The sequence below is a fragment of the Melanerpes formicivorus genome, unplaced genomic scaffold, assembly GCF_026170545.1.
Source record: "Melanerpes formicivorus ecotype bairdi unplaced genomic scaffold, bMelFor1.0.p_v2 SCAF_10, whole genome shotgun sequence".
Taxonomy (NCBI): domain Eukaryota; kingdom Metazoa; phylum Chordata; class Aves; order Piciformes; family Picidae; genus Melanerpes; species Melanerpes formicivorus.
The window spans coordinates 9,553,156-9,573,142 of record NW_027142362.1 but is presented as its reverse complement, the minus strand read 5'-3'; the positions used below and the strand labels follow the sequence as shown (position 1 = coordinate 9,573,142).

At 52.2% G+C, this 19,987-nt stretch overlaps 1 protein-coding gene across 1 annotated transcript in view; it reads left to right on the top strand.

The window, feature by feature from the left end:
• The first annotated feature begins 3,085 nt into the window (after positions 1-3,085).
• ITGA11 (integrin subunit alpha 11) overlaps positions 3,086-19,987 on the top strand; it is a 70,996-nt gene continuing 54,094 nt past the window's right edge. Inside the window, exons 1-2 of the mRNA XM_068143556.1 lie at positions 3,086-3,240; positions 11,718-11,829. Coding sequence (XP_067999657.1) covers positions 3,189-3,240; positions 11,718-11,829 — 164 coding nt within the window. The 5' untranslated portion in view covers positions 3,086-3,188. The remainder of the gene's footprint in view (positions 3,241-11,717; positions 11,830-19,987) is intronic.

Sequence of the window (19,987 nt, the reverse complement as noted above, 5' to 3'; positions counted from 1 at the left end):
TGGGGAGGCAGAGACAACACAAAGCCCAGGACCTTCTCTCTAGGCCAGGGAAGTGGTTGTCCCCCATGGAATCATGGTCACACCTCAGATCCCGAGTTCAGTTTTGGGGTCCTCACTCCAAGAAGGATGTTGAGGCATTGAAGAAGGTCCAGAGGAGGGCAATGAAGCTGCTGAAGGGTCTGGAGAGCAGGCTGGTGAGGAGCAGCTGAGGGACCTGGGGTTGTTCAGCCTGGAGAAAAGGAGGCTAAGGGGAGACCTTCTGGCTCTCTACAACTCCTGAAGGGAGGCTGGAGCCAGGTGGGGGTTGGTCTCTTCTCTCTAGGAACAAGTTGATGAGTCAAGAGGATGTGGCCTCACATAACACCAGGGGAGGTTGAGGTTGAACATTAGAAAAAACATCTTCACTGACAGAGTTCCCAATCTCTGGAACAGGTTGCTCAGGGAGGTGATTGAATCCCCACCCCTGGAGGTGTTTCAGTGAGGCAGAGATGTGGTGCTGAGGGCTGGTTTAGCACCAGCCTTGGTAGAGTTAGAGAATGGTTGGACTCCATGGTATTAAAGAGGTTTTCCAGCCAAAATGGTTGTGTGACTCTGGTGGTGTTCTCTCCAGCTTTCCTCCAAAGCCCTTCAAGCTGGATGCTTCCAGGGACTTTCTTCCAAACCACCTCCCTGAAAACTGAGGCAAGGTTGGTATTTCAGGATTTTACAGGCCTTTTCTAACCTATTTCTTGTTATTTCCCATGAAACCCAGCTTGGCTTCCAACTGCATGAGAGAGCTTCATTCCCAGAGAGGGATTTCCCCTCAAGTGCCCTCCCTGCAGCCACAGGTCAAGAGCAGGAGCAGTGGGCTTCCAACTTCTCCTCCAAGCATCCACTTCTCAGGGCTCTTTCCCTCTGTGCTCTGCTTATTTTGCTTTAAATCCTACCTGAGCTTCCTACCCAAGCTCTTCAATCATTCCTTTTACTCCCTAAAATCCCTCTCACCAATCCAGAAATAGAATCCCAGACTGGTTTGGGTGGAAAGGGACCTTGCAAGGGCATCTACACCAACCCCCCTGCAGTCAGCAGAACCATCTGCAGCTAGAGCAGGTCACCCAGAGCCCCAAACAACCTGACCTGCAATGGATCCAGGGATGGGGCATCTCCTGCCTGGTCCAGGGTCTTGCCACCCTCATATTATCCCTTCCAGCTGCTGCTGTTCTCCCCAAATCCTGCTGTTTGCTCCAGGGTTGTACAGAGGAAAAATCAGTTGGGAAATGTAGTGAAGGACTGGAAGTTTCTGCCCACCAGTGTTTTGCTGGTGGAAGGAGCCACCCTACAAACAGGCTGAAGGGCATCTGCATCTCTGCACCGCTTTGGATCCTAGTACTGCTTGGATCTCCTTCCAGGTATGTCCTCTTCTCACCTGCAGGACCCCAACGTGTGTTTTCAGGAGAGAAGACATCTCCCAGACACTGTGTTCCATCCAAGAGCATCTCAAGGAGCAGTTATCTGCCTGCTGCAGACCCCAAACTGTCTGACAGACACTCAGTAGATAGAGACACTGGTGTTTGGACCCATCTCAAAAGGTCTTTGTTCTTGGATGGGTGGGAAGAGGAACAAAAAAATCCCACCAAGGACCTTCTCTTCCTCTTCTGCTTCAAGGGGAGGAGAGCTGGCACCGTGGTGTTGGCAGCAGTGGGCAGACCAATCTGGATTTGCTTTTCTCCTTGCTACAAGGTCAGCCCTACCAAGCTTGATCACTGCAGGGAGCAGCTGCATGTGGAGATGTTCCTGTTGGAAAGCAGGTCGGGAAGGACCTCCTGGGTCACATCCACTGTAGGAAAATAAACCAAGGAAGGAAGGGAAGCTGTGGTTGGACCTACCTTCCCATCACAGCCACCCCAGCAGGATCATGTGGTGTCCTCCATGGGTGCTCCAGGCTGTGTCCCAGCCCCAAAGCCTCACCAGGCTTGCAACTGAGCTCCTGCTGCAGCTGCCTCCTGGGTACTTCCTCCCTGGGCACCTGTCTCACCCTCTTCCACCCTGGGGGTGTCATCTGTGCAGAGAGAGAACCTGAGCAGGAGTGGTACCCAGCTGGAGGTGGCATCTGAACAGATGCAGCACCCAAGCTTAGGTGGCACCTGTGCAAGTAGAGGTGGTATTTGAACAGAAGTGGCACCCAGTTAAGGTGGCACCTAAGCAAAGATGGCATCCAAGTGGAGGTGGCACCTAAGCAGAGGCAGTGCCCAGGTGGAGGTGGCAGCTGGCAGATGTAGGACCCAAGCTTAAGTGATCACAGTATCACAGTATAACCAAGGTTGGAAGAGACCTCGAGGATCATCGCGTCCAACCTATAAAGGTGTGATGCCTGTGCAAGAAGAGGTGGCACCAGAGCAGATGTGCCACTTACACAGAAGGGGCACCCCAGTGGAGATGGCACCGAGCAGAGGTGCTGCTCAGCTGGAGGTGGGATCTGAGCAGAATTAGCACCTCACCTCAGGCAGCATGTGCAAGCAGGCATGGCACTCGAGTGGAGGTGACATCCAAGCAGGGACAGCACCCAAGTGGAGGTAGCCAGGTGGGGGTGGCATCTGAGTAGCTGTAGAACTCAAGCTTAGGTGGCATCTGAGCAGGGGTACTGCCCAAGCAGAAGTGGCCCCTGAGTAAAAGTGGAGGCAGGGGGAAGTGACATCCAAGTGGAGGTGGCACTGAGCAGAGATGAGTGGAAGTGGTACCTAGGCAGAAGTGGCATCCAAACAGAGGTGGCACCTGAGGGGAGCTGGCACCAGAGGAGCCGTTGCCAGAGGTGGCACCTCACGACCATCAATGACCCTGTCCAGAACTGCCATCTCCAAGCCCCCTCTGGGGTGGGGGGTTCCGTGAGGGCCCCCAGCAGGGTACTACAGAGAGAAGCCCAAAGTGCTGAGGTGGGGTTTGAAGCTCTCAACCTTCACAGCCCTACTGGGAAGCCGATCCCTAAAGGGTGCTGCGGCCATCCGAAGGCTGTCCCCTCTCCCGTCCTCTCCTGCTGTACCTCCTACCAGTTCCTCTCGTCCCTCCCACTCCCTCCCAATGTTCCTTCTTCTGTCAGGGAGCCGGGAAAGGCTGGGAATAAGGAAAGGGCTCTGCGAGTGGAGCTACCAGTCTGGCCAGCTGCCTCCCACCGATGCTCGGGAACGGAGAGCAGGGCAGCCAGTGGACCTCCCATGGACCTTCCCAGCGGGATGCTCCTCGCCTGCTCCCTCTGCCTCCTGCCCGGTAAGCAGCTGCTCCCCCTCCGGCAAAAGCAAGGGGGGAAACGGAATAACTTTGGCTTCTTTGGGAAAAATGCCGGGAAAAGCCAAAGGTTAATAAGGCTTCTGGAAGAGTCTTGCTGGGAGAAGGAGGGAAGGAGGGAGCCAGGCGGGCAAAGAGGAGTTGAAAGGATTGGAGACTTTGCTGGGCTCCCCAGGACCGGAGATGTTTGCTGGGCTCTCCCGAGATGGAGATCTTTGCTGTGCTCCCTGGAGATGGAGATGTTTGCTGGGCTCCCCAGGGTTGAGGAACTTTGCTGGGCTCCCCGGGAACGAGGGGGTGAGCAGCATGGTGTCCGTCCAGCTCCCTCTCCTCAGCCGGGCTGCAGTTGGTGTGGGGTTATTTAGTGCTTTTGCTGAAGCATCAGATGGTGTGGGGGGAAAAGAAAGACACACACATACACCCCCCCACGCCCCCAGGATAGAGCCAGCTCCTTTTACCTGAAGCTAACTTCTGAGCCCCCTCTGTGGCTTGTCCCAGAGCACGAAGGGGCTGCGGGAAAGGAACTTTATTGGCGCTAAACAAGTTTTAAAACGAGGTTTTAGGTGAAAGTTTGGTTTGGGGGAGACGAGCTCCAGCTTCCCCCCGTCCGGCTCTGTGTGCTGGGAAGAGCTCTGCTGGGAGCTCGGGGTGGGGAGGAGGAAAAGGGGAGGGGGGTTGCTATAGGGGAGGCTATGCTGCTGCTGCTTGTCCCACTCAGGCTGTCCCCTTGCAGAAAGAGGCTCCCCGGCAGCGCTCGGTTTTGTTGCAATCCCATCTGGAACCCTCCCACACTCAGCCCAGCTGCCAAACTGGGACCGCTGGGTGCTGCAAAATGGGAGAGGGCGCGGGGGGGTGAGGGGAGAGAGGAAAAACTTCTCTCCCAAAGCAGGAGCACCGCCACAGGCTCACGCCTCTCCACCAGCCGTCTCTGAACATCCTGGTGGACAACCATGCCAGGGTGGATGTTTTCTTAGCTTCTTTCATTCCCCTCCCCAGCTTTTGAATTGCGGCGTGGCTGGAGCTGCCTTGCTGCGCTTAATGGGGACCATCTGCAGGAGCTTTGCATGGCGGCAACGAGCGGGGCAGGACGTGGGGCTGCTGGATGCAGCATGGAGGTGGGGGCACAGCCCCACGGAGGGACAGAGCCTGTGGGGTAGGATCCCCTCAGAGAGGTGCTGGCGGTGGGAAGAGGGATGGGAGCTGTGGAGCGTAGCTGGGGGATGTGGAAAGTCAGCGACGGTGCCTGGGGATGAGCAGCAATTCTCCTCAGGGGCTTCTCTCTGTAGATGTTTCTGCCCACGAGGAGGGTTTTTTTTTACCCCCCCTGAAAAATTTCTAGTCATGGAAGTTGCTTCCCACGTGTGTTCCTGCCTGTGGATGTTTCTTCCTATGGATTTTCCTGTCCAAGGACACCGCTGCCCATGGACACTTCTGCCCAAGGGGGTTTCTTCCCACAGAGGTTTCTGCCCAAGGGGGTTTCTTCCCACAGAGGTTTCTGCCCAAGGGGGGTTCTTCCCACAGAGGTTTCTGTGCTGTTTCTGTCCAGTCAGGTTTCTCCCCACGTGTGTTCCTGCTCACAGGTGTCTCTGCCCAAGGATGTTTCTTCCCACAAGGGTTTCTTCTCACAAAGATTTCTGCCCACAGTGGTTTCTTTCCATGAAGATCTCCACCCACAGGGGTTTCCATTCCACCACTGCTCTGGGCAGCCTGCTCCAGGGCTCCAGCACCCTCACACCAAAGAACTTTCTCCTCATCTTCAGGTGGAACCTCCTGGGTTCTACTTTGTGCCCATTGCCCCTTGTCCTGTCCCTGGGCACCACTGAGAAGAGTCTGGCCTCATTCTCTTGCCCCCCACCCTTTAGCTCCTGCTGAGCACTGAGCAGATCCTCTCTCAGGCTGCTCTTCTCCAGGCTCAACAGCCTCAGGTCTCACAGAATCACAGAGTGTTAGGAGTTGGAAGGGACCCCAAAAGATCATCTAGTCCAAAGCCCCTGCCACAGCAGGAGGGCTCTCATCCTTTCCTCCTCACAGAGATGCTCCAGGCTCCTAAGCATCCTCCACTGGACTCTGCCCAGTAGTTCCCTGATCTCTTGAACTGGGAAACAGAACTAGACTCAGTCCTCCAGTTGTGGCCTCACTAGCACAGAGTAGAGGGGCAGGAGAACCTCCCTCAACCTGCTGGCCACACTCTTCTTCATGCACCCCAGGAGACCATTGGCCACCTTGGCCACAAGGGCACATTCCTGGCTCATGGTGACCTTGTTGTCCACCAGCACTCCCAGGTCCTTCTCTGCAGAGCTGCTTTCCAGCAGGTCAGCCCTCACCTGTACTGGAGCAGGGGCTTATTCCTCTCCAGGCTGTTGAACTACATGAGATTCCCCTCACCCAGCTCTCCAGCCTGTCCAGGTTTCTCTGAACAGCAGCACATCCTGCTGGGGTGTCACCTCTCCTCCCAGTTTGTATCATCAGCAGACCTCTGTCTTTAATTCCTATCAAACCCTCTTCACTAAATGAGACCCTGAAAGCACCAACTTCTTCCCCAGGTCACTATCTGAGAGCCAGCATTTGTCATCAGTTATTAGGAGCCAGGCTGGGGTTTGGTGGCTGCTGCAGTGGTGGATGGAGAGCCAGGGAATGCTGAGGATGAAGAGAGGATCAGTCATCCCCGGCATGTTGCAACATTCCTGGTTACCCACAGGCTCTCTGACAAACAGCTCCAGGGCCTTAGCTGCACAAGTACCTTCTGCTTCCATAACTTCTGCTCTCTGGGCCCTCAGAAGCTGGGGAGAAGCTGTTTGATGGCCACATTTGCTGGGCATGTTTGCTGGTCATTCATTAGTGATCAAACACCAGTGGCATCAGCAACAGAGACAGATCTCTGCCCACCCCTTTCTCAGGGAGACAGCAGGAAAGGGAAGAGCTGTGGGGGGCCATGGAGGAGGACTTGGCTTTTCAGAGCTCCATGCTTCTCAAGGAGGTTTATCAGACCTCTCCTGGACAAAAAAAGTTTTTTCCCTGGCAGTGTTGTCAGAGTGCCCAGGGGAGGTGGTGGAGTCACCATCCCTGGAGGTGTTTAAAAGCCATGTGGCTGTGGTGCTTGGGGACATGGCTTAGTGGTGGGCTTGGTAGGGTAGGGTTCATGATTGGACTCGAGGGTCTTGGAGATCTTTTCCAACCTAAAGTTGGTTTTTCCAACAAAGTTGGTGAGGGGTTTAGGGCACAGCCCTATGAGGAGAGGCTGAGGGAGCTGGAGTTGCTTAGCCTGGAGAAGAGGCTGTACTGGAGCAGTGGAGACCTCATTGTACTGGAGCAGTGGAGACCTGAAGGGAGGTTGTAGCCAGGTGGGGGTTGGTCTCTTCTCCCAGGCAACCAGCACCAGAACAAGAGGACACAGTCTCAAGCTGTGCCAGTGGAGGTTTAGGCTGGAGGTGAGGAGAAAGTTCTTCCCAGAAAGAGTAATTGGCCACTGGAACGTGCTGCCCAGGGAGGTGGTGGAGTTACCATCCGTGGAGGTGTTCAAAAAAGGATTGGATGTGGCACTTGGTGCCATGGTTTAGTTAGTCATGAGGTGTTGGGTGACAGGTTGGACTTGATGATCTCTGAGGTCTTTTCCAACCTTATTGATTCTATGATTCTGACTTAGCAGTGTTAGGTCAGTGATTGGACTTGATGATCTTAAAGCTCTTCCCCAGCCTAAGCAACTCTATGAAGCTAGGATTGTACAAGGACCCTCTCTGGAAAACAAAAACAATGAAGGGAAAGAGATGCATGGTCTGACACAAAGGAAGAAAAAAGAAGAAAAAAAAAGAAAAAGTAAAAAAGGGGGGGGGAAAGGGGGGAAAAAATAATAAAGGGGAAAAAGAAAGAAGGGGGAAAGGAAAGGGGGAAAATGGGGGGGAAAGGAAAGGGGGAAAATGGGGGGAAAGGAAAGGGGGAAAATGGAGGGAAAAGGGGGGAAAAAAGGGGGAAAAAAGGGGGGAAAAGAAAGGGGGAAAGGGAAAAAAGGGGGAAAAAAGAAAAAAGGGGGAAAAAGGAAAAGGGGAAAATGGGGGAAAAAGGGAGAAAAAGGGGGGAAAGGGGGGGAAGGGGGGAAAAGAAAAAAGGGAAAAAAAGAAAAAAGGGGGAAAAAAGGAAAAGGGGGAAATAGGGGGGAAAGGGGGGGAAAAGGGAGAAAAAGGGGGGGAAGGGGGGGAAAGGGGGGGAAAAGGGAGAAAAAGGGGGGGAAAGGGGGGGAAGGGGGGAAAAGAAAAAAGGGAAAAAAAGAAAAAAGGGGGAAAAAAGGAGGGGGAAGGGGGAAATGGGGAAAAAAGTAAAAAGGGGGGAAATGGGGGGGAAGAAAAAAGGGGGAAAAATAGGGGAAAAAGGGGGGAAAGAAAAAAGGGAAAAAATGGGGGGGAAAGGAAAAAGGGAGGAAAAATGGGGGAAAAAAGGGGGGAAAAGGGGAGAAATGGAGAAAAAAAAAAGGGGGGGGGCAGGAGAAAAAGAGAAAAACTAAATAAGAAAAAGGGAAGAAAGAAATAAGAAAAAAAAAAGAGGAAACATAAGAAGAAAAAGAGGAAAAATAAATAAGAAGAAAAAGAAATTTAAAAAAAAAAAAAAAAAAGGAAAGAGAAGGAAAAAAAAAAAAGGGGTGTGGGGGGAGAAAAAAAGAAACAGAGAGGGAATTCTTCTGGCAGCTCCAATTCCCAGCTGGTGTCTCCTTAAATCACAAAGGCAGCAGAAGCAAGAGGCACAAGCAAAGGTAACAACGAGAGGACAGGTCTGGGACCTCAAGAGAATTCCAGCTCCTGAAGGTTTCCCATACAGAGAGGACTTTCCAGTGAGGGTGGGGAGACACTGCAACAGGTTGCCCAGGGGAGGTTGTTGATGCCCCTTCCCTGGAGGTCTTCAAGGGCAAGTTGGATGAGGCCTTGAGCAACTTGGGCTGGTGGGAGGTGTCCCTGCCCATGGCGTTGGGGTTGGAACTAGAAGATTTCGAAGGTCCCTTCTAACCCAACCCACTCTGTGAATCCATGACTTCTTTTTCCTCTTCTTGGCAGCAGAAGTGGCTTTTCTTCCCACTATTGTTTCCCAAATGTGTTTTGGGGTGTTTTGTTGTGTTGTTTGGGGTTGTTTTTGTTGTTGTTGTTTCCCCCCCCCCCATCCTCCCCTTTTTAATATTTGATCTGACAAGGATCAAAAGTTTGGACTCCACAGAAGCTCCAGTTCGGAAGGGAGGTATTTGAGGCTTCCTGCCTTGGCTGCATCACAAGCAAAACATGTGGCTTTTGGTCACTTATTTATGAGAGTGATGTCACTCCTGACAAGAAAATGAGAGTCTCTGCTCTTTGGGTTGCTAAATCTCCTTGAAAACCTCTCTAAAAGCTCCCAGCAGTTTCAACCAAGTTTAAAGATCCTCCAGTTCTTCCTTCCAGTTCCTCCCCCACCCCCATGCCTCAAAAGCTTCCACATCTGGGGTCAACGGGACAGCAATGTGCCCCTGTGGCCAAGAAAGCAAGCAGTCCCCTGGGATGCATTAAGAGGAGTGTGTCCAGCAGGGCAAGGGAGGTTTTCCTCCTCCCCCTCTACTCTGCCCTAGTGAGACTACATCTGGAGTATTGTATGCAGTTCTGGGCTCCCCAGTTCAAGAGAGGCAGGGAAATACTAGAGAGAGTCCAACAGAGACTATGAGGATGATTAAGGGTCTGGAGCATCTGTCTGAGAGGAAAGGCTGAGAGACCTGGGGCTGTTTAGTCTGGAGAATCACAGAATCACTAAGGTTGGAAGAGATCTCCAAGATCATCCAGTCCAGCCTGTCACCACAGACCTCCTGACTCATGGCACCAAGTGCCACGTCCAACCCCCTCTGACTCCACCACCTCCCTGGGCAGCCCATTCCCTGAGAAGAGATCTCATTAATGTTCACAAGTATCTGAAGGGTGGGTATCAAGAACAAGGGACCTGGCTCTTTGCAGTGGTGTCCTGTGATAGAACAGGGGGAACAGATACAAACTGGAGCACAGGAAGTTCCATTTCAGAGTGAGGAGAAACTTCTTTACTGTGAGGGTGCCAGAGCACTGGAGCAGGCTGTCCAGCATGGCTGTGGAGTCTCCTCTGGAGAACGGACCTTGAAGGTCATCTAACCCAACCCTCCCGCAGCCAGCAGGGACATCTGCAACCAGAGCAGGTTGCTCAGAGCCCCAACCAACCTGACCTGCAATGATTCCAGGGATGGGGCATCTCCCAAGCTCTCTAAGCACCCTGGGCTGGGGTCTCACCATGCCTAGGGCTAAAAACTTCTCCCTTTGATTTAATCTCCCTCCTATTTCTCTGCTGGGCAACGGTTAACTCCGAGGAGGTTTTAATTTGTTTTGTAATGTTAAATGAGGTCAAACTACCACAAAATATGCTGGCTTGCTTCCTCCTGCCTCCCTTTCTTTTTTTCCTCCTTCCCCCTTGCTTTCTAGAATTTCTTTTCCTAGGGTTTAAAGCTCCTTACCTCAGCTCTCCTTGGCCAGGCTCTGTGGTTCTCTCTTTCCAGAGCCAACGCTGCAGATTTATTCCTGTCACTGCAAAAAAAAAACCCCACCCTTCAGGTTTATCCTTAACATTCCTCCCTATCAAAACACTTTGCATCCTGATTTTGTTTTCCACTTGGGAAGCAGTATTTCTAATCCCTCCTGGGGATGGCCCCCTTTATACCTCTCCAAGTGACCCTTCTGCCACTTTTAAAGTCACCCTGCGATGATCGCGTTCTGTGATCCTCAGTAGGGACACCAGGACCTTTGATGTGCAGCCCACAGCTGCTTTCTCCCTGCAGGCAAACAAAGAGCTGGGATGTGGCTTCAAGCTGCACCAAGGGAGGTTTAGATTGGAGATTAGGGGGAAAAAAAATTGCTTTCCTGAAAGAACAGGCTGCCCAGGGAGGTGGGGGAGCTACCATCCCTGGAGGGGTTCAAAACACATCTGGATCCGGCACTTTAGGACATGGTTTAGTGGGGCATGGAGGTGTTGGGTTGACTGGATGATCTTAGAGGTCTCTTCCAACCCTAATGATTCTGTGATATCCTGGCTAGCCCATATCCTTCCCTGGAGCACCATCTCTTCCCTGGAGCACCATCTCCTTGCTGGAATCTGGGCCCTGCCACTTTAGGTTTGAGCAAGCCCATGGGAAGATGCTGTTGTAAATTACAAACATCTCCCTGTGGAAGCCGTGCAGCCATGGAGGGTTTGAACATGGTGCTGCCCTCATCCAAAGTCTGTGTAGCCAGGCAACCAGCACCAGAACAAGAGGACACAGTCTCAGGCTGTGCCGGGGGAGGTTTAGGCTGGAGGTCAGGAGGAAGTTCTACACAGAGAGAGTGATTGCCCATTGGAATGGGCTGCCCAGGGAGGTGGTGGAGTTGCCATCACTGGAGGTGTTCAGGAGGAGACTTGATAGGGTGCTTGGTGCTATGGTTTAGTTGATTAGGTGGTGTTGGATGATAGGTTGGACATGATGATCTTGAAGGTCTCTTCCAACCTGGTCTACCCTATCCTACCCTACCCTATCCTACCCTACCCTATCCTACCCTACCCTATCCTATCCTACCCTATCCTATCCATGCATGAATACTTGGAATATTGTGGGATCTGGACCTGCTGGTGATGGGGCATGGGCTTGCTGGTGATAGGACAGGGATCAGCTGGTGATGGGACAGGGAGCTGGTAATGGTCCTGCTGGCTATGGAACATGGACCACAGGACATGGGTGGCTGCAGCAATTTTCAGACATCAGTCCTTGTTGCGACCCTTGAGAGCATGGTGGTGGGGGTGGCAATCACCATTAAGAGCAGCTGCTGCTCCACAGCTGGAGGAGCAAAGCATTGCAGAGCAGCATCACTCATTGTAGAAAGCTTGAGGAGATGTCAGAGGGGAGGAGGATGCCCTTGTCTCCCCTTCCCATGTCCATCCTGGCTTCAGCTGATTCACCTTTTCCTTTCTCATAAATCAGAAACACCCTTGCTGGGGTGGAGCCCCTTTGCAGGTGGGCTGAGGACCAGGGGTGTGACCACCTTAAAGCTGCAGCCCTGGGGCTGGCTACTCCCTGGGGGCTCAGAGATGGAGTGCTGGGTGGCTGCAGGTGAGCTGGAGATGTCATGCTCCTTTCTGTCATGGTTAGCTGTGGGGATGCTGCACCACAGAGCTGCTGTGATGGGATAAAACCATCCCTGCTTCATGTAGGACCTTTCTGGGGCAGGTTATTCCAATTGAGGGAGCAGTGTTCCTAGGATGGTTGAGGTTGGAGATACCTTAGTCCAAGCCTTGCTCAAGCAAGGTCCTGGAACAGGTTGCTGTGTCCATTGGGGGGTTGAATATCTCCATGAAGGGACACTGCACAACCTCTTAGGGTGCTCTTTTTGGCTTCTGACCCCAGTCAGACCATTTCCCCCTACCATCTCAGTGCCTTGGCTGATGGAATCCTCCTTTTCTTTCCTCAGGGTTCAGCGACACCTTCAACATTGACACCAAGAGGCCCAAAATCATAGCTGGCTCCAAGGAAGCCTATTTTGGCTACACTGTGCAACAGCATGACATTGGGGGCAAGAAATGGTAAGTGAGCTCTGAAGGGGACCACATCTAAAGCAACCTGCCCAACATGCTGAGTGTCTCCTCCTGCTCCACCCAACCACCTGTTTGGGGTGGGCAGGGCTGGGGCTCCAAAGGAGACTGAGGTTTGCTCTTGATGATGCTGGTGCCAGGCCAGCATGGGTGAAGTAGAGAGTAGAGGCCCTTTTCCTTTCAAAAAAGAGGACTTCTGGGTGGAGGACAGGAACATGTTTTGTATTTCATGGCTGTGAGTGTACAGAGGGTGCTGAGCTCTGGTTCCTGCCCGGTGACTTCTTGGTAGCAGGTGCCTCGCTTCAGGCAGGTTCATGGTTCCCTGGAATGTCTCAGCTTCCAACACTTGTTGGAAAACCATCTGGGTTTTGGGTTGAGGCCATTTCATATCATTTCCACCCAAGAGCTGTGGTCTGCAGAAGTGCTCAGACCTGCCTGGGTCCCTCAGGAGCGCAAGATGAGACTCAGATGGGCTTTGCTCAGGTTTTGGGTTTCGTGGCAGGTTTTGCTCGTCATCTGCACTGATCCCTGCTGGGGGATCCTGCACAGATGTTGGCAGAGACTCCTTGGTGCTCTCCAGGAGCACATCTGGATGTTGCAGTGATAAAGACAGCTTAAAAGCACCTGGAAATTCCCTGCAACTTAAACGCTGCCCAACTGAAGGAACTACCCCAGGGGTGGATGAGAGCCAGGCTGAAGGCAGCATCCAAACACCAAACTACTACAGATGGACACCTCTGAAATTCCACAACTGGACCTGTGTTGCCTTTGCAGGTTCTGGTGGTGGGCAAGGGGCTGGGCCCTGTCCTGACACCTCAAGCTGAGCTAAGATTTCACTGCAAGGAGCAGGGAGGTTTGGCTTTGACCTTGCTCTCCTCAGCTGACATCTGGTTTGAAGCCTCTCTGCTCATTGCTTCTCTTCTGTTTAATGGAGGGTTGAGGAAAGACACCCAGGCAGGCAGTGTGGAGAACATCTGAGTCCCAGTTTCCCACAGGAATGGTGTGCTTTCCCCAAGTGGTTCCATGCATCCAGTTAAGGGAGTGATGCTGTGTTGGGTATGCAGGAGCCCTCAGGGTGCTCCAAGCTGCATCCTGAGGAGCAATTCAATCCACAGTGATGTTGCCATTCTCTGGGTCCCTGTTTCCTTCCACTTTTAAGCAGAGAGCTGAGTTAATACTCATAAAGCTTTGGGGGGTGAGTTAAGGCTCAGCTTTGTCCTCTGGGATAGGCTGGGAAGAGATGGGACTGTCTGTGGTGCAGCTGCCTCTGCCCCATTGCAGAGATGGGTCCCTAGCAGGTGTTTGGGCACCTAGTGACCCCTCCAAGGTCCAGAGATTCACATCTACATGGCAGTGATGAGCTTTTCCACTGCTTCAACTCAAGACCAAGCTCAGGGCTGCTTGTAGCCAGGTTTGAGACTCCCCAGAAGAGTGACCATGGCAGATACCAGAGCATCCTTGCAGGTGGACATCCCCATGGTCCACGAGCAGATTTTGCACGCAGCGGTCGAAGAGCTTTCTCCTAGAGCTGACCCTGTGTGGGCTGTGCTGGGGACTGGGTGGTATCTCAGGATGCTTTTCATCTCTGCTATCCAGGAACCTGAGCTATGGGACTGTTTCCCAGCTGGCCAGCTTACACTTGACAAGCCAGAAACATCTGGCACAGGACACAGTCCTCCACCCCTTCTGCTTGAGAACGTGGATATTTACCCAGAGGAATGCTGGCCTTGGGGGGGGGGGGGGGGGGGGGGTTAAGAATTTTAGGCAGCCTGACAGCACAACTGCTCTTGGCCAAGGCCACCAGAGCACGTCATCAACAGGGCTGTTGAGCAGTTCCAGTAAATAAAGCAAACTTCTGCTGCATCCCCTGCTTGAGACCTGAGTGGTGATGGCTCATGGGGAACAGATGATGTTTCTCTGCTTGGTGTGAAGTCTTCCATCCTCACCTTCCTCCACTCAGTGCTGGAGCACATCTGGGTGACACCTTGTGCTTAATTTCTCAGGGGATCTCAGGCCCATCTTGTTGTCCCCATCCCTTGGCTGAGCCTAGGAAGAGTCCAGATGTGTCTGCAAGGTGGCAGGATGGGGACCATGCTGATCTGATGCTTCAGACCACTCAAACTCTTCATTTGCACAGAGCTCTGCTGTGCCATATTTTCTGCCAGGAATGGATCCAAACCCCAAAAAAACTTGGTGGCATTTGTGGTGGCCCCTGCAAGACAACCTCTCTGGGCAGCCTGCTCCAGGGCTCCAGCACCCTCACACCAAAGAACTTTCTACTCCTGTTCAGGTGGAACCTCCTGGGTTCCAGTTTGTGCTCATTGCCCTGCCTCTGGGCTTCACTGACAAAAGTCTGGCTCCATCCTCTTGCCCCCCCACCCTTTAGCTCTTGCTGAGCACTGAGCAGATCCCCTCTGGGGCTGCTCTTCTCCAGGCTCAACAGCCCCAGGGCTCTCAGCCTTTCCTCCTCACAGAGATGCTCCAGGCCCTTTAGCATCTTTGTAGGCTCCACTGGACTCTCTCCAGTAGTTCCCAGTCTCTTTTGAACAGGAGAGCACAGAACTGGAAGCAGCACTGAATTACACTGGTTTAGGCATGATTCTGGCTACACCTCACCAGAGAAACTTCAACTCTCCTGAAATTTGGGTGCCCTTCTGCTTTTTTGCCCCCCATGCTTTCAAGCTGCCACCATCACTGATGAGGTGAGCCAGGAGTTCCCTGGTGACCAGCAAAGGCAGGATTGCTCCTCCTTTCCCAGCAGGTCTCTGGAGCAAAGAGCAGCTCACTTTGCTTCTGCAGTCACACCAGATCCCAGCATGAGGGAGGTAGGAGGAGACCTCTTGAGATCATCCAGTCCAACCCTCCTGCTAAAACAGGGTTTGGGCTTTCTTGTATCTGTCCTGCCAGCATCAGGCAGGACACAGTTGTAGTTTTCTCTTCTCTTGGTTCCTCTGCATGCAAACTGTGGAAGCCCTCCACGTAGAATGAGTGCCTGTGTGCCCAGGAGCACAATGTCTCCTGGGACCTGCAATTATGGAGTGCAAAATATGTCTGTTAAAGATGCTGTTGGAAACGAAGCCACCATGACTCACCCTGGTTAAAGGAGAAATGACTGAGCCAACAAAACATCTATAGTCCAAGCCAAGGACATATAGAGTGAGCAGAATAATGATTATGCTGAGCTTCAGCCAACCCCAGTAGCTGGCAGGAGGCAGGAGAAATGGAGATGTTAAGATGAAACCCCGAGCTGGTGGTAAGGCCGATGCCAGATGAGCATCCTTGAGTCCAATGAACTCCAGTGAGATGCAGAAGAGCTCAGAGAAACTAAATTGTTCTCTCAGAAGTATGGAGGGATGGTTCCAGCAACGTGCAGGGACCCAGCTGCCAAATACCAAACGTGGAATCTGAGGCCTTTGGCACCTGTCCTTCAGTCTGAGTCTTTTTGTGCTGCTTTTGGCTGGTGGGGATGGTTCCAGAAGGGTTTCAAAGCAGCTTTTATTCAGGTATCCATGTGTGAAGGTATATTTGAGTGTACACAAACATATTTCTTCTAGATATATTTTCAGTTGGGACTGTTCCCCCCCTCCCCCCCTTCTCACCTTGTGAGGATGGAGCCAGATCATATTTGTGTGGGGGGTTTTGCAACCTCAACCCTGACAGTGGAAAATCTGGGGGGAAGGAATTCAGGTTATTAAATTCCAGGGGAAAAACCACTTGGATCTATACTACTCAAAAAAAAAACCCCAACCCCCTCGTGGATTTGTGGAGGGGGGGTGTTTCTGCTCACTGGTTTCCAGAACAGCGAGTGGCTTTCAGATCTTCCTCTCAACACCTTCTCTCCCTTCTTCATTAAGCTGGAGGTGCAACCCAAGTGGCTTCACCAACTATGTGAGTGGAAAAAATGACAACAGGCTACTGAAATTCATCCTAAGGTGGAATGTGGCTTGGTTCAGTTGGAGTCAGGCAGTGGCTGCCTTGTCCTGGAGCGTTCCCAGTGCAGGCAGGGGAAGTGGTGTCCGGTGTGATGGTCTCTGAGCACCTCCAGTCCTCAGATTGTGCATCTTGGGAGAAATGAGGAGAGGCTGAGAAACCTAGAGGTGCTCAGCCTGGAGAAGAGCAGCCTGAGAGGGGATCTGCTCAATGCTCAGCAAGAGATAAAGGGTGGAGGGCAAGAGGGTGGGGTTGGGATCTTTTCAGTGGTGCCCAAAACAGGACAAGGGTCAATGGGCACAAAGTAGAACCCAGGAGGTTCTATCTGAAGAAGAGGAGAAAGTTCTTTGGTGTGAGGGTGCTGGAGCCCTGGAGCAGGCTGCCCAGAGAGGTTGTGGAGTCTCCTCCTCTGGAGAAATTCTGAACCCACCTGTATGTTGTGCAAGCTGCTGTGGGTGCCCCTGCTTTAGGGTGGTCTACATGATCTCCAGAGGTCCCTTCCAACCCCCTTCATTCTGGGATTCTGGAAAACCTGGGTGGAAATGGAAGCTCCTCATGCTGCTGTGCCTGGGACAAAGTGTCCTGGCAGGAGTTTTGGTAGGAGGAGAGGTTGTTAGAAAGCCAATGAAACACCACCATGACGGTGGTGTTGAGGTGAGCTGGCTTGGAGCTGCTCCTCTGCCCCAAGTCACACTTCGGTCTGTGCAGTTTTGGGGGTGTTTAAGTTGTGAATGGGATGAGACCAGGCACGTTTGTTGCTGTGGATGGATTTGTATGGGGAAATTAAGTGTGTTCAAGCATGGAAAGGGTTTCCACAGATGGGACCTTCAAATGTGGATGCTCCCACCCCCACTCGTGCTCTTCTCGTGCTGCTCCTGGCTGGCTGTGGAAGAAAAACCAAACTGGAATCACACTGAGTTGGGGCAAGAAAATGTTCTTTGAAGTCAAAGATCATGGTGGGGGGAAAGGGGAAAAAAGTTCACTCCATCTTTCATCTCCTAACTGCCTTTCTTGATGGCTCCCCATCAAGCAGGAACTGTGTCTTTTCCCGAGGAAGGGCCTATTCCCTCTTCCCTCAATGGGCACAAGAGGCCACACCAACCACTTCCCTCAGCTTTCCATTGCTCCAGTACAGAAGCAGGAGAGGGAAAGTGGGCCAGGGGGTGAGCTTTGCCTCCGTGGGGAAGACAGCAGCAGCAGCAGCTGCGATGGGCCATGCAGTGAGTGCTGGGACCGCTGCCCCACACCAGCTTGTGTCTGTGGATTGAAAGTTTCCAGCCATGCAAAAAAAAAATGAAGCTTGAGAAGAACTGGCTGTGGAAGAAAAACCCTGGGAATAAACATCCATTAGCCTTCAGAAGCTGTAAAAATAATAAATCCAGCATTCCCAAGCTGGCTGAGGCCAGGGCTTCACTGATGCTCCTGGCAGGATGGCATGGCTGGGGAGCAAGTCCTTGGCTGTGCTGGCAGCTGGATGGGCTTCAGGGGCAAAGGGTTGAGCATTCTGGGTGCTGGATGCTCTCTAGCTGCTCTCTTCCTCATGAGGTTGACTTGTGCTTAGTGGGGGCTGGAAAGCAACCTCTGGGAATCATCCAGTCTAACCTCCCTGCTAAAGCAGAGGCACCCACAGCAGCCTGCCCAGCATCACAACGGCCAGGTGGGTTTGGAAGCTGTCCAGAGAAGAAGACTGCACTTTGCAGCAAAGGGGTGTTGTGAAGTCTCAGTGTAGGATTTGCCCCCTTGTAAAACTCCCCTAGTTCCCCACCACCCTCAGCTTTGCAAGCACCCCAGGGGTCACCTCCTCTTCCAGGGGTGCCTGGAAGAGGGCAACCCCAAGCCCCCTATCCCCATGTCTGCTTCCAGCACAGACGTGACGTTTCCAGTCTGAGCTTAGCCAAGGGAAGAGGAGGAGGAGGGGGAAGAGAGGAAGGGGTAAAAAAAGAAAAAGCAAGCTCTGCTGGGTGGATTTGAAGCTGTAATTGTGCTGATCTGGAAAAACAGTTGAAGGGTTTTGCTATTTCCCTACTACTGCGAGAAGCTTTCTTGGCTGGAATTCTCCTGTGGTTTGGCCAGGACCCCAGAGCCTGGATTATTTTGGTGAAAGGGGACACAACTGCAAAGCATTCCTGCAGCATGGGGCTCATGTCTGCTCTCAGTTCTCCCTCCCACCACGCCGAGTCTGCAGGCATGGGCTGGGTGTAGGGTGCTCCAGCAGCCCACCCCACCTCCTGTATTTAAGGGGTTGTCCCTTTTGGGGGTGCTTCTTGTGCACTAAATCCCCCAGGTTCTGATTTTAGCATTGCTGGGCTGCTCTGTAGGTTGATTTATCTTTGTCTGGCACCTTCCAGGTTTGCCCTGGGGGGCATTAGGAAGAAGTTCTTCACAGAAAGAGAGATTGGCCATTGGAACAGGCTGCCCAGGGAGGTGATGGAGTCACCATCGCTGGAGGTGTTTAAGTAGAGACTGGATGGGGTGCTTGGTGCCATGGTTTAGTTGATTAGATGGTGTTGGGTGATAGGTTGGACTCCATGATCTTGAAGGTCTTTCCCAACCACTTCTATTCAGTTCTATTCTAGACAACCAATATTCTTGGGGCAGATCACAGAATCAACAAGATTCATTTCACTTGGAAGAGACCTTTTATGATAAGGGGAAACTTAGGCTGGAGATTAGGAAGAATTCTTTCCAGTGAGGGTGGTGAGACACTGGAACAGGTTGCCCAGGGAGGTTGTGGATGCCCCTTCCCTGGAAGAGTTCAGGCCATGTTGGATGGGGCCTTGAGCAACCTGATCTAGTGGGAAGTGTCCCTGCCCATGACAGGGATTTGGAACTAGGTGATGTTTAAGGTCCCTTCCAACCCAAACAATTCTAGGTGCCTGTGCCACCACAATAGTTGTGCTGGGAAATATCTATAGCCTTATTTATGAAGCTCTCCATGGTGGAAGGAGATCTTGCTGCTTCCAATCCCATATTGCTCATCCATCTGTAAAAGAGCTTTGCAACCACATCTTCATTATTTAGGGTTGGAGGCTTGAGTCCCTTGTCTCAAAGCATTGGAGGCCTAAGTTTGCACCAGGGGAGGTTTAGGTGGGATATTAGGAACCATTTCTTTGCTGCAAGAGTGCTCAGGCAGTGGAACAGGCTGCTCATGGAGGTGGTGGAGTCACCATCCCTGGAGGTGCTCAAGAAACATGTAGATGTGTGAGCTGGGGACATGGATTTAGTGGGCATGGTGGTGTTGGCTCCTGGTTCTGGTTGGCTTGATGATCTTGGAGGTCTTTTTCCAAGCTGGATGATTCTCTAAGGAGAGCTGGATGAAGTTGTGAGACAGGTGGTGGTGATCCAACAATGCCTTCAATACAGATCTGTGTGGGGTGGGGGAACCCTCCAAACACCATTAGCTGATGGTTATGGGTGACTGAGGACAGCGAGGAGCACCTGCTGAGAGGCATCACAGGTTAATGTTTGCTTTAGAAACCTGCATGTGGTGGGTTGAAATTCCACACCACCACCCTCCCCCAACATTAAATTTGCCAGACCAGCTCAGCTGGAAGTGAGTGAAAATGGACTTGATGATCTTTGAGGTCTTTTCCAACCCCATTGATACTATGATGCTATGACAGCTGTATTTACAAGCTAAAACTACAGGCTACAATGACATGCAGTGAATATGTACAAACATACAATATTGACAGGTATTTGCAATTAATAAACAACACAAGAACTCCCCTGGTCAAAGACCAGGGGAAGCTCCTAGCTTCTCCTTCCCTGCCTCTACCTGACCCCTCCTGTACAAAGGGAGAAGAGACAGAAGCAGAGAAGTTAATACCAAAACAATGCAGCCAAAGCCAAGCAGAAGGAAATTAGTATCTCTCCCAGAGCCAAGAAGCAGGAAGAGAATTGTTTTGGGAATGAGATCTTATGGTAGACATCTCTCCAGTGGGATTTGCAGATGACACCAAGCTGGGGGAAAGTGTTGATCTGTTAGAGGGTAGGAGAGCTCTGCAGGGGGACCTTGCCAGGCTGGACAGATGGGCAGAGCCCAAGGGCATGTGATTTAACACATCTAAGTGCAGGGTTCTACACATTGGCCACAACAACCCCGTGCAGTGCTACAGGCTGGGGACAGAGTGGCTGAAAAGCAGTCAGACAGAAAGGGACCTGGGGGGTACTGGTTGATAGTAGGCTGAACAGGAGCCAGCAGTGTGCCCAGATGGCC